Here is a 12,501-nt window from a genome sequence, read left to right on the forward strand (position 1 = left end):
TTCCTTCTAATCCTGGGTCGACAGTCACATTTCTTTAAAATGTTCGTTAAAATGTTGGATAGGCTCCCTGCAAATCAAAATGTACCACAATAAACATCCTTTCCAAAATGATTTATCCTAATGCTTCCAATGTTTCATGCGTACATATGTAACAAGTTAGAATGTGCAACCCATGTTACTTAGAAAAATGGTGATGCAAGAAGTAATATTGCTTCACATAATGAAACAGATTACCTTGCATGTTCTTTCCAGCCATTTGGAATTTACCACAAGTTTAAACAATGAGAAGTCACTTCCTTAAAATACACGTCCTCCAGTGATCTTTTCTTAACCAAACACAAGCGTCTTTGTTATAATCCATCCATTTTCCAAACCGCTAATCCTATTGGGTCGCGGGGGATCCGGAGCCTATCCCGGAAGCAATGGGCACGAGGCAGGGAACAACCCAGGATGGGGGGCCAGCCCATCGCAGGGCACACTCACACACCATCCACTCACACATGCACACCTATGGGCAATTTAGTAACTCCAATTAGCCTCAGCATGTTTTTGGACTGTGGGGGGAAACCGGAGTACCCGGAGAGAACTCCACAACGACATGGGGAGAACATGCAAACTCCGCACACATGTGACCCAGGTGGAGAGTGCCAGAGGTGTGAGGCAACAGTGCTAACTACTGCACCACCATGCCGCTCCTCTTTGTTATAATGTTAAGAGCAAACTTCACTGAACAATATAGCTGACATAACGTTCTACCTAAAGTGTGTTTGGAATGACTGTTTGCATTTGTTGTTAGATTTATAGGCTTTGAACAAAACATTCAAGAGTCAACAACCACTTCAATAGAAAAAGGTACATCAGTAGTCTTTTATTTTAAATACTTTGTTTTGCTCGACGTAATTTCTTCACTTCATTTGTAAAAACATGGTTGTGGATACAGAAAACCAGGCATAACAAAATCTTAACTGTATGCATGTGTAATATTTGCACACAATTTAAAAGTTTTATAAAAGTGATGGTTATTTGACATGTGGCTGTAATAGTGTGTGTTTATTATACAAATAACTTCATAAAAGACAAATGTCAGCCAGGGTTAGTCTTTCACAGAAAGACTGAGGCCTACTAAGTAATGGAGGACAGAACAGCTTGATGGGAAAAGGGAGCTCCATGAGAACACAGACAGACACACAGACAGACACACACACACACACACCACAAGATTATACTGGGTGATTATAGTGGAGACACCTGTCAGAAAAGGGGAGGCTATAATAAATAACTGACAATTAAGAACAATAAAAATAAACAATGATTATGAAAAATGAATCATAGTAAAAATTTGGTGGGGGACTCAAGTCCAAAATCTTACAAAGTCCAAAAAAAAAAAAAAAAAAAAACGTTTCCCTCCATCTCATGGTCCCACTCTAAAATAGCAAATAAAATCACTGCAGGATTGAAAGACTGTAGGAGAACAGGGACCTCAAAACACAGACAGTGCAGAAGGTCAGAGGTGCCTGATTAAATCATCTCATTATTCTGATGTTCCTTTCTTTATATTCCACCTTTCCAAGACCTGCAATCATCCTTAAGTCTCCCTTAGGAATTAACTAAATAGATTCTGCTAAAAGCACTGAACACAATAAAAGAGAGGGAAAAACCACACATTTTCTTTAAGCCAAAATATAAATATATTAAAATCTTCAAGAATCTGGCAAGAAGCTTATTCATTTTTCCTGATGCTTTCCTCCCCATTTAGAAGAAGAAAAAAATTCGGTGAGTTGTGTCCGAAGCGCCCCCCCCCCCCCTTCTCTGTCTAAACATAAAGCCATATGAGGTAAGCAAAGACCTTCCACTAGGCAAACAGATTAGTATATCATTTAAATACATAACCAAACTTCATAAATCAAAAGAAAATATCTAATGCGGTTTCTGAGGGAGAACAATGCATAAAGAAAGCATCACTGGAAACAGATTTTTGTGGCATGAGAATGTCATTTTCAATGACAGAACAGTGAAGGGGGAAACAGAAAAAAGGGCTGATGGAAATGCTGTATAAAGGCATGATGATTATACACTTATGCGCTAGTTCCACAACCCGGCATAATTCCCATGAAGACCAGAGCAAAGGGGGCCACCAGCCACAAAGAGCTTTGTTCCGGAGGCGTCGTAGCAATGCGTATACACAGCATTGGGAAAGAAGCTGTTGTCTGAGAAGTAACTCCTCCATGTCTCGTCGTGGTTCTGAGAAACAGGTGAGAGACACCCAATGAACATACTGCTCCTCATGACCAGACTATAGCTGCTACTACATAAACCACAAAGACAATGTTTTGTTACAGACGAAGACACAGCAAAATACACATAGTTCTAGAGTTAGACATGAAACAACAGTTCAGTGGAAGCAAAGAGAGACTGACCAGCCAGCCCTTTCCGGTGGTTAGCTTAAGGATCCCCTCTCCTGTGCGAGACCAGCATCCGCAGTTGGAGATGGACGTCTCTCCTATGAAGCGCTGGGCGCGGATGTCGTAGAATAGTAGGGACCCTTCGCCTGTGCCCACCGTCACAACGTGTTCGTAGAAACTCACAGACCGGATGCCTGAACACAAATCGTTCATCATGCTCATCATTGATTAATTCCCATTTCAAATGACTGAATATGTATGAAGGGTGACGGTAATATCAAATGGACTTGTAAGCCAACGGACTGACAGAGAATTTTTTTTCTCCCTAAATTCATTTTAAAGACATTAAAACCCATCTATAATTACTGAATACTAGCAGCTTCAATGCATGCATAAGTATACTTGTCCTATTTCAGCAAATTAAAATGTAAACATGTGATCGTTGGGACCCTTTGCCATCAAGAAATTGACTACAGAGCAGCTACTTAAACCCCATTTAAAGCAATACCCACATTTCCCATTTCTATGCAAAATCTGCCTCCTGCAGTTACCTGCACTAGATCACTAAGGAATTTCAAAAGCAAGTTACCGAACAGAAAATGCTTGTATTGTAAAAGTATTTTCTCTGCTCAACCCAAAATGAACATACCTTGTATAAATCAGAAAGTGTACTTACCACTGCCCTGTTCCTGAGAGTCCACAGACTTGATGTTGTGAAGAGGTTGGCGAGGATCCAGAAAGGACACATGTGCCTGAGACCCGACGGCATAAACGGACCATTCCTCCCCGTAAGCCAGGCACACGTTCTCTTTGCAGTGTGGTAGCTTAGTCGAGAGCAGCTGCAGAATCAGAGGAAGTAGCCCATTACAAAGTTCTGTTCACAGACTGTGAGAACTATAGTAAAATAAGCACTGCTAATTCAGACCTCCTGCAAACCTAAACACTGATCATTTAACCAAGTAATGAATGGAAACACAGAGCAGCTAATACTGCAATGTTTTATCAAGTGAGAAATCAGTTAAAGGGCCAATCAGCAACCAAGTACACACCATAATTCTCATCGTGATAGGATCATAATTGTCATTTCTCCTAAGCCAAGGGTTAAAGAAGCACAAGTCAGCCAGAGATACACAAGGCCCAAAGACAGACATCTTGATAAAGCAGCACTCACCTTGCACAGACTATGCTCTGCTTCCCACAGGTGGAAATAGCCATCCAGGGACACAGCCCCCAGTTCCTAAAAGGGAATGGTTGATTAAAGCAACAATAAATAACAAAGTAAATAAAAAAAGTACTGATATATGCCACCCAAAATCAGAACACCAGCTACCTTGTTGTTGTTGTTGAAGGCAAGTGCACGCACTTTGCAGTTGTAGGGGTTAGTGTACTCCTTAGGGAGGTCTTCCAGGGCACGGTGGGAGATGTGAGAGTAACTGGGGACTCCATCATCCTGGCAACCATTCCTTAGACTAAGCACCTCCTCTGACACCTCCCACAGCCCCATGGAGCCATCCCGTGACCCTAGATATTTTCAGAGGGATGGACAATTGGAGCAAAAAGATGCAGAGAGAACCAAATTCAAATATGTAACATGGGACATGACTTCATATGTCCTTTATTCATTTGTCAACCTATTTTACTGCACTTACCAGACACAGCCATCGTATCACTAATCCACGCAATGGAGAAGATCCAGTCATTGTGTCCATCCTAAGAGGATGGAGCAAACGGACAGAAGGTAACGGATCGAGACCATTGTTATCCCAACGCCCTTCAATGACATACCTACCTTAGGCACATCTAACATCTTTTCTGGTGCGTTTGATTATTTTCAGTATTATTTCGAATATCGAGCTTACACACGCAACAGTAATTCTATTTTATAAATCTTTAAAAATGTTTATTTTGTTAAACGTACTAATAATTATAAACGTAATTGCACGTGTTCAATTTAGAGAATATCACATCATGAGCGTAAACAGTATTCTAGCATGCAATATCAGATTTTTACCAGACTTGTTAGTGTTTTTGGTTCGTAGCTTGTTTGCCTCTCGAAAAAAGAATATCGCTATCAATGTACTAAAATATTTTATAAAGCTTTTAATGTGGTTTGACTAGTTCGTGTTTCTTGTTTGTCTCTTGGAAAAAATAATCTTACTCCAAAACTGCTAAAATATAAAGCAACAACACACAGCAGCGTGTTCATGGAGGCAGCCATGTTTATGCCGAGATGTGGTAGCTCGACGGGAGATTGTCGAACGTGATGTCACTCAACTCGGAATTTCCGAGTTCCAAGAGATAATCAAACGCACCATTCCACACAGCTTTAAATACATTTTGAAATATGTGTAAATAAGATCAGTGGGTGAGCAAATGAAAATGAATATACAAAAATTATGTATCCTATACGTAGCACTTACATCTCCTACACAAACAGGGTCTAGCGTTGGCAAACTGTAGATAGCCAGACTGTTTGGATTGTCTCCACCGGTGGCCAGGAAGGTCCCTGAAGCATTTATCTCGATGGCATGGATTCCACAACCCTGCTGATCTATTCCAGACACTGAAGAAACCCCAAACCCTAGCCCCCCATCATGGACCTCCCTGTCCTTAAGCATGGGTATTTTGGTGATCTGTCCAGTCAGAACATCCACGACAAAGAGCTGCAGGAAAATGACAAGCGCATTTAATAATTTTTTAAATTCACCTATGAACACCAGACAGACAGCCCTTACAGACAGACAGACACTTTCTTCTTCCACTGACCGTGTTGCACTTGGTTCCACACACCACCTGCCGATGGTTGAGCCACTGGGACGCGAACACCTTGTTGAGGCATCCTAGGGAGAACTCCCTCTCTCTCAGCATGGCAGGCAGTCGGGCAGCAGCAAATCCCCGCAGACTGCGCTGGAGATGCCGTTCATGCTGCTGCCGTGGCTGAAATTCCCGGCCTTGGAGGGCGCACACCACAGAGCGCTGCTGGCGCCATGATCGCCGCGGCTGCCGCGATGAAGAGGTGTCGGAAGAGCGCAGACGCTTGTAAGTCGAATGGCACCAGCCCAGCTGTCAAACGAGGTATTCGGAAGGAGTTAGTTAAATGTATGCTGACATATGATCCAGTGTCAGTCAGCCTCATTCAGTAAGACAGAGCGTGTGCCTTATTTACCAAGTTATATCAGAAGATTATAAAGCTTAGGTATTATTGGACATTATTTCCAGCATAACCGTGTGGCCCTCTCAATTTAGATGCTGCTGAACTACGACATGCATTTGATACGTTTGACATTGTTCCTTAACCCGCAAGTATTTCAAAGCTTAACATGTAAAAGTACATGGCCCGTCATGCTACCACTTTTCCAGAAAGCCATTTTGAATCTCTCTTAAGAGGTTTATGCTGCCCACAATTACGCAAAACCACATGTATAGATGATGGTGATGATGAAGGTAGTGATGATGATTATTATGGCTTAGTTTGGGCAGTGTTCGTTTGCCTGAATCTGGTGTCTCATTTGACAATTTCCTGCAATTATATCAAACAAGATCAAAAATCCACCTTCTTTAGTTCTAAATTCTCTTCACTGCAAGAAAATGAGTAAATAAATGACACACAGGCCGGCAACTATTAATAGGACAAGCGGGTGCTGCAAAATTGCTCGCTATCTACACTTGCGCACAATGCACACAATAGTATGCTCATGCAGCTCCCACGAGGGCGAAGCAGCGCCTTTTATTGTCCAGCCAGAAAGCATGGGCTGTATCCGTTTCAGTGGAAAAGCGTCTCCCCCAGATCTGCCATCGCACACATTGCAAATAGTGATTTTATTGTCTTTGGACACCTTGTTGAACTGCCAGACTGGTGGCGCACTTTTAGGAAAATTTATTTTCCCGCGCAATGAGATGTCTTGCATAAATTGTGTCATCTGATCGGCCTTTATAGACAGCGCCGATCAAAATGGTTTGAATGATCGATGGTCGATCTAATGAACCATCCTTAGTTGAGCGGTCCCTTTCTTCAATGCCACTACAGAGCTTATCGATTGAACTGTATACTAGCAAAGCAGTATGGAGCATGCTCCACTAACCAAATTTAATGAAGAAAGATTCGCCCTGGTGATTATAGTGCATATACCATATAAACTGTGATTATGTTGCGATGTGATATTATGCAGCCCTCTTGTCCCCTTGTTTGTGTCTTGATGGCTGTGTCTGCGCTTGAGCCCCATTGTCGATCTTGACAAGCAGTCACTGAGAAAAAGTGACATCATTTCATCGCAATGCAAAACAGGTCACCGGGACGCTGAATGCAAAATTACACTGAACTTCCGTCAAGCATTTGTTATGTTGATAGAGGAAAACCGTGATAAATATCGCTATAGCTTTATCACCCAGCCCTAAATGTAAGACACTAGCAGATCCTCAAATGAATTTGAGATAAAAAAAAAATAAAAAAATCATAATATGACACTGGTTCATCGAGTACTCCAGTTTTAATTTCCTGTATGGTATGAATCGTTCATATACCATCATACTGAAGCATAGCTGAAACAGCCGTAATGCTTCAATAGCCAGAAAATTACATTATATTGTTCGCTGCTTGAAGTGCTGTGGATTGTCCTGCAGAGTGTGTTGAGAGGAGATCCCTGTTAACTCTGCGTACCCTTCACACTGACAGTTTTAAAGTTTTTAACACAACGATTCTCCATATACAACTGTTCAGCATTGAGGTATTTAAAGTCAATTCACTCTGTGCCTGAAAATTTGGATTACATGCGATATAACTAGTTCTGCAATTAAACGCATATCAGTAAAGAAAAATCCCTAACATTATCGATTTCTCATGGCAATAATTACGATCATGCGAATTAAGCAAACATGTAGTCACAAAACTAAATGTACAGTAGTAAAACATGTTATCTATCTGAATACATATTAGCAATCTTATTTATAAAAAAAAAGGTTGGTTACACTATCGAGCTAAATGTAAATGATGTACTATAATTAATAAAAAACACACCTTTTCAAAAACATTTGCAAACATTTTGTTGATGCACATATTTGTTTTATCCCACAATCAAAACCCAGCAATGAGCTTAAGTCACCTGTAAAGTGAGAACTGCTGTAGCATTTCATTTAACAGAAAGTGAGACACTAAGCAGCATGCACTTGTCAATGAATGGCCACCTCCAATCTACCACTGGCTGTTTGTATCTGATCATGATTGAAACTGCATTCTTAACCACCCCCCCCCCCCCCCCCACCCCACACACACACACACACACACACACACACACACACACACACACACACACACACACACACACACACACACACACACACACACACACACACACACACACACACGCCACCCAACACTTCACAGGTTAAAAGGAACACATTCATACAAAATTCACTCCATTTTCCGTAAATGTAAAGGACAATAATAGGGTGGGGATTGGCAAATCTATATTGTTGTTATCTAAAAAGCAGCATTTGATTTCACATTAGAAAAGCAAGTAACATTTTTCTATCAATGATTTATTAAAAAGTTGACCCTTCGATATGAATCTGTTATCCAATAACGAATAATATTAATAATATCAATAACGTTAAGCAAAATAATTCAGATATCCATTTAGATGCATGAAACTTGTACAGCTGCTTCGGTTTGCACTACAGGAAGGCAAATAATTCCCAAAAATGAACAAGTACTTTTGACAAAATCTCAGCACCACACTACATAAAAACAGCTAAACACACAAACAATACGTAAGGTATGGGTGCAGATTGTCATTCCTAGTAAATATACTGCCATCCCGGGTTGTGCGCAAAACAGATAATACCGGTGTAACACTGCAGACTATACACTAAGGCCATTGTGCAATTCAAAACAAGCAATTAATTTACTGTAATAGACTATATTTTATATTAGGTCAGTATGGCCGTTAGATAAATAAAAATGCATTATGGGATACACGAATCTGGCCTGAATTCGATTTTCGAAAGACTACAAAAGTAGCGTATTTTACCAAGGCCAACTCGGCACCTTTTCCCGAGTGAAATCGCAGCTTTAGCTCAGATTTATATTGGGCTTCTCGACAGGTGATTAACATATAACGCCGTAGCTCAGAAGCCCGGTTTTGTGGGCCGCGGCGAACTGGGTCAAGACCGAGGACAGCCCGACCCCGTCCGATCCAGCCTACCTGTTGTTCCTTGGGCTCTGCCGCCTTCCTTTTCCTGCTAACTGTTTTTCTCGCCATAGTCCGACACACACAGGTCCCTGACCCACATGGAGGACAGCACTGGCGCCGGGTACTGGATCATATAACGGCACTCCGTGGTTTTTTTCGCTCGATACGAAGCAGATGACCTAAGGGCAACCGTGTCGCTCGTTAGCACTACGGCTAACTACTTTAAAACACAACGGATAAAACGTGGCCCTAATAGCGTCGGTTTCCCCTCCCTCAAATAAGCAACGAAACACCTCCTAATTAAATGTCTATGCAAATTTCCCTACAGAATCTACCAAGGGCTTCATAATAGCCCTCCGGCCTGCTTAGCGAAGCGCTCCAGCAGCGACCTAAAACCGTCTGAACGTGCGTCACAAACAGCAACTACGGGCCCTGCGCATGCGCACTAAACGCGACTAATCGTCGACAAACCAGGAGGCCGGACGTTCTTGCTTCATTAGCGACTTTAGCACTGAATTACTGTATCCTTCACTTTCAGATTGCTAGTTAAAATAACTTAAGACCGAGCCTCCTATTTCCCCCTTTTAAGCCACCAGCACCATGTTATGCAGCTAGTGTCGCTTTCCTGGGCATTCGAGTCCGCAGCAAAAGGAACATCGGGGATAAGAGAAATCAATTCAAAACTTACATGGAGGAAGCAAGGACAGCAGGGGGCACAAGGCGACGTAGGGGCCCGTTCTAGTCCTAGCACTGCTAAATTACTACAGTAAAAAGTAACACATCTGTGATTTGAATAATCAGTGACTTGTTGAGAGAGTAATATAATCATGATAACATTCATCTGACTTAAAAGCTTTGAGATATTTTTTCTTTCTTACCAAATAGGACAGGCTCCAGATTCCCTGTCACACTAATAGATAAGCAGTTGGAAGATGAATGAGTCATGGACATGAGCAGCCACACTGAATACCAAAGTGATTCCAACAGACAAACCAGTTCCATGATGGCATGGCAGTAAAGTTACACTCGGCATGCTTCTGTTACCCATTTCTGTAGGATGCCAAACTATCTCTCTGAGATTTCCTTCTGCTGTCCAGTACAGGCTTGCAGTGACATGGAGCCTATCCCAGTAAGAAGCTAGGGAACTCCCTGTATAGGCTGCCGGACCCCAAATCACTCACTAAGGGCAATGCAGAGACACCTACATTGCCTGTTTTTAATTAAGTTATTAATTAATTAACTTATTTGACCCACGGGATGCAGTCTGAGTACTCGCAGGAAAAATACATGACTACAAAGAGAGATCAACTGGAAAAAATTAAACTACTCAGGAGTTTCCAGCAGACTAGAACTGCCTTCTGTAGTAATCTATACTTAATATATTCAGACTTTTAAATGCTATAAATAGCTGTGTTTTTGTTTATATATGACAGTCAGATATTTATGAGATGATTGCCTTGGTGTAACATTGGAAAGTTGGAAATTTTGTTAGAAATGGCTCTATGTCTGTCTCTCTGTTTGTGCCCCACTGCTGATCCTGACAAGCAGTAACTGAGAAAGTGAGAAATTGTATTTTGTTGAAAATTGGCATTTGTGATTATAAACAACCTCATGCAAAGTGTCAGCCATAAATGTCCAGTTCTGTGAGACTCGGCTGTGTCAATCACAAGAGGGTTGTCTCACCAATTTCCATCCATCCACATATATAGTACAGGGTTATGGTGAGCAGATGGTGACTGGGTAAAAGGTACACTCAGCACATGCACAAGTTTATATTAAATAGTTCTGGCAAAACGGGCAGGTGCTCAGGTACCCCATTTTACGTGCCTGATGGCGTATCAGCAGTGTGTCTTATGGGGTTGTCAGTCCACACTGAGCACAGTCACTCACTACTCACTGTGGAAGGACAACTGTGTAGAAATGGGCAGAACATGCAAACTCCACACACACAGAGCCAGGTACCCACTACAAATTCACCAATGTTCCACTGTCTGTATCTTTGTTACTGTAGGTAAAGACATTCACAAGAGCAAACACTGTCACAGGTACAAAGCTTAACAAAAAAAAATGTCCCAATATCGTTTAATTTAAAATGGATCCATTATATCACACTGTTGTAGTTTTAGTGCCACACGTTCAAGAGAACTTGGGTCAGATTCAAAAATAAAGGCCAGATACATAGACACTATACATGACAGGAGATCATGAATCAAGCCGTAGTCCCCAACTGGAGGTGAATTGTGACTGGTAACTGGTTTTAAACATCTCATTTGAAAGAGGAAGAGCAATGCCTCTCTCTTTATCCCTCTATTTTTGGAGAAGCAGAGAGCACACGGGAAAGCTTGTTTGCAACCCCATTTCCAAAAAAGTTGGAACGGTGTGTAAAACATCGAGGAATAAAATTCTTAAATTGTTGCACTATTTGCACACACCATCTTTCACAGAGTGGTGAATCTCTCTACCCATCTTCACTGCACAGACATTCTGCTTCTCTGGGAATCTGTTTTTATAACCAATGATGTTCCTGACCTGTTGCTGATTAACCTAATTAATTGTGAGACATTGAACCAGGTTGTTTGTTTTAGCATTACACAACTTTTCTGGTCTTTTGTAACCCCTGTCTCAACTTTTTTGAAACACCGAGCATATGTTTGTCATAAAACAATACAGTTTCTCAATTTCAACATTTGATATGTTGTCTTTGTTCTATTTTCAATTAAATATAGGTTTCTATGATTTGTGGATCACTGCATTCTGTTTTTATTTACATTTTACACAGCAGCTCAGCTTTTTTGGAAACGGGCTTGTAGTTTTCTGGCTGTCATGCTTCATATTGCTACAGGGGAATGGGGGACAGATTTCACAATGCAGAGTGGCAAAGACACATTCTGATATTTCAAGAATGCTTTTTTACTACATGTTTTTTAATTGGTGCATTTGCTTAAAACATAGATATATGAGCAGGGGTATGGCTAGAATTAAATGCTGGAGCCATCTGGCAAATGCCAGGTTGGGGCCCCTTTTCGGTTTGCTACTTCCAATCTGAATTAACATGAACCCCCCACAGTACAATTTGTCAAGCAGGGGATGGGCCGGCCATGGGTGAACTTAGCATGTATTCGGGGGGCGGCATGGTGGTGCAGTTGCTGGGGCACTGCTACCTCACACCTCTGGGACCCGGGTTCGAGTCTCCGCCTGGGTCACATGTGTGTGGTGTTTGCATGTTCTCCCCATGTCGTCATGGGGTTTCCTCGGGGTACTCTGGTTTCCCCCCACAGTCCAAAAACATGCTGAGGCTAATTGGAGTTACTAAATTGCCCATAGGTGTGCAGGTGAGAGTGACTGGTGTGTGAGTGTGCCCTGCGATGGGCTGGCCCCCCATCCTGGGTTGTTCCCTGCCTCGTTCCCATTGCTTCCGGGATAGGCTCCGGACCCCCCGCGACCCAGTAGGATAAGCAGTTTGGAAAATGGATGGATGGATGTATTCAGGGGCCCCTATAGTGCAATGCTCCCCCCCCCACCCTCAAGCTTCCAACATCCAAATTTATGAGGTAAAAACTGTATCATAAATATGACAAGGTTTACATTTCATATTTCCTTGTTTAGTATTCCAAAACCAGATGAATTTCATTAGGTTTGCCGTTGAGTTGTGGTTCACTGTGGTTGTCGTTTTTATAAGCAGATGAAACAGCATTGGCTAAGCTTTCAAATATGGAAAAATCCTCCAGCATGGAGGTGCATCTGTGACTGGAAATATGTGATATTGACTTCCTATTAAAAATGCTCATACTAATAAATCAGATCATGAGCTTTTCCAGAAAAATGTGCTGTAGCTTGCGTGAAACACGGTTACTGCTTCTTGTCAGTAGGTATGACACAGTTAGTGGTCACGCAGCATTTTATTAGGTTAA

General features: G+C 41.8%; 1 protein-coding gene across 1 annotated transcript; it reads right to left on the bottom strand.

Annotated features, from left to right (window-relative positions):
- Positions 1-838: 838 nt before the first annotated feature.
- LOC125709394 (DDB1- and CUL4-associated factor 12-like) lies at positions 839-9,008 on the bottom strand. The gene is made up of 9 exons (XM_048977764.1): positions 8,603-9,008; positions 5,169-5,465; positions 4,823-5,065; positions 4,052-4,112; positions 3,733-3,923; positions 3,574-3,639; positions 3,079-3,241; positions 2,418-2,596; positions 839-2,241 (listed from the first exon to the last, which is right to left on the bottom strand). The coding sequence occupies exons 1-9, from the start codon at positions 8,657-8,659 to the stop codon at positions 2,083-2,085; spliced, it is 1,416 nt and encodes a 471-aa protein (XP_048833721.1). The 5' UTR covers positions 8,660-9,008; the 3' UTR covers positions 839-2,082.
- Between the last annotated feature and the right edge of the window lie 3,493 nt (positions 9,009-12,501).

The sequence above is a fragment of the Brienomyrus brachyistius genome, chromosome 2 (genome assembly GCF_023856365.1).
Source record: "Brienomyrus brachyistius isolate T26 chromosome 2, BBRACH_0.4, whole genome shotgun sequence".
In the NCBI taxonomy this organism is placed as follows: domain Eukaryota; kingdom Metazoa; phylum Chordata; class Actinopteri; order Osteoglossiformes; family Mormyridae; genus Brienomyrus; species Brienomyrus brachyistius.

Coding starts and splice junctions, on each gene's coding strand:
- LOC125709394 (XM_048977764.1), bottom strand. CDS start 8,659: ATGGCGAGAAAAACAGTTAGCAGGAAAAGGAAGGCGGCAGAGCCCAAG. Junction 5,466..8,602: donor CAGAGCCCAAGGAACAACAG/GTAGGCTGGATC, acceptor CTCGTTTGACAG/CTGGGCTGGTGCCATTCGAC. Junction 3,924..4,051: donor TGATACGATGGCTGTGTCTG/GTAAGTGCAGTA, acceptor GAAAATATCTAG/GGTCACGGGATGGCTCCATG.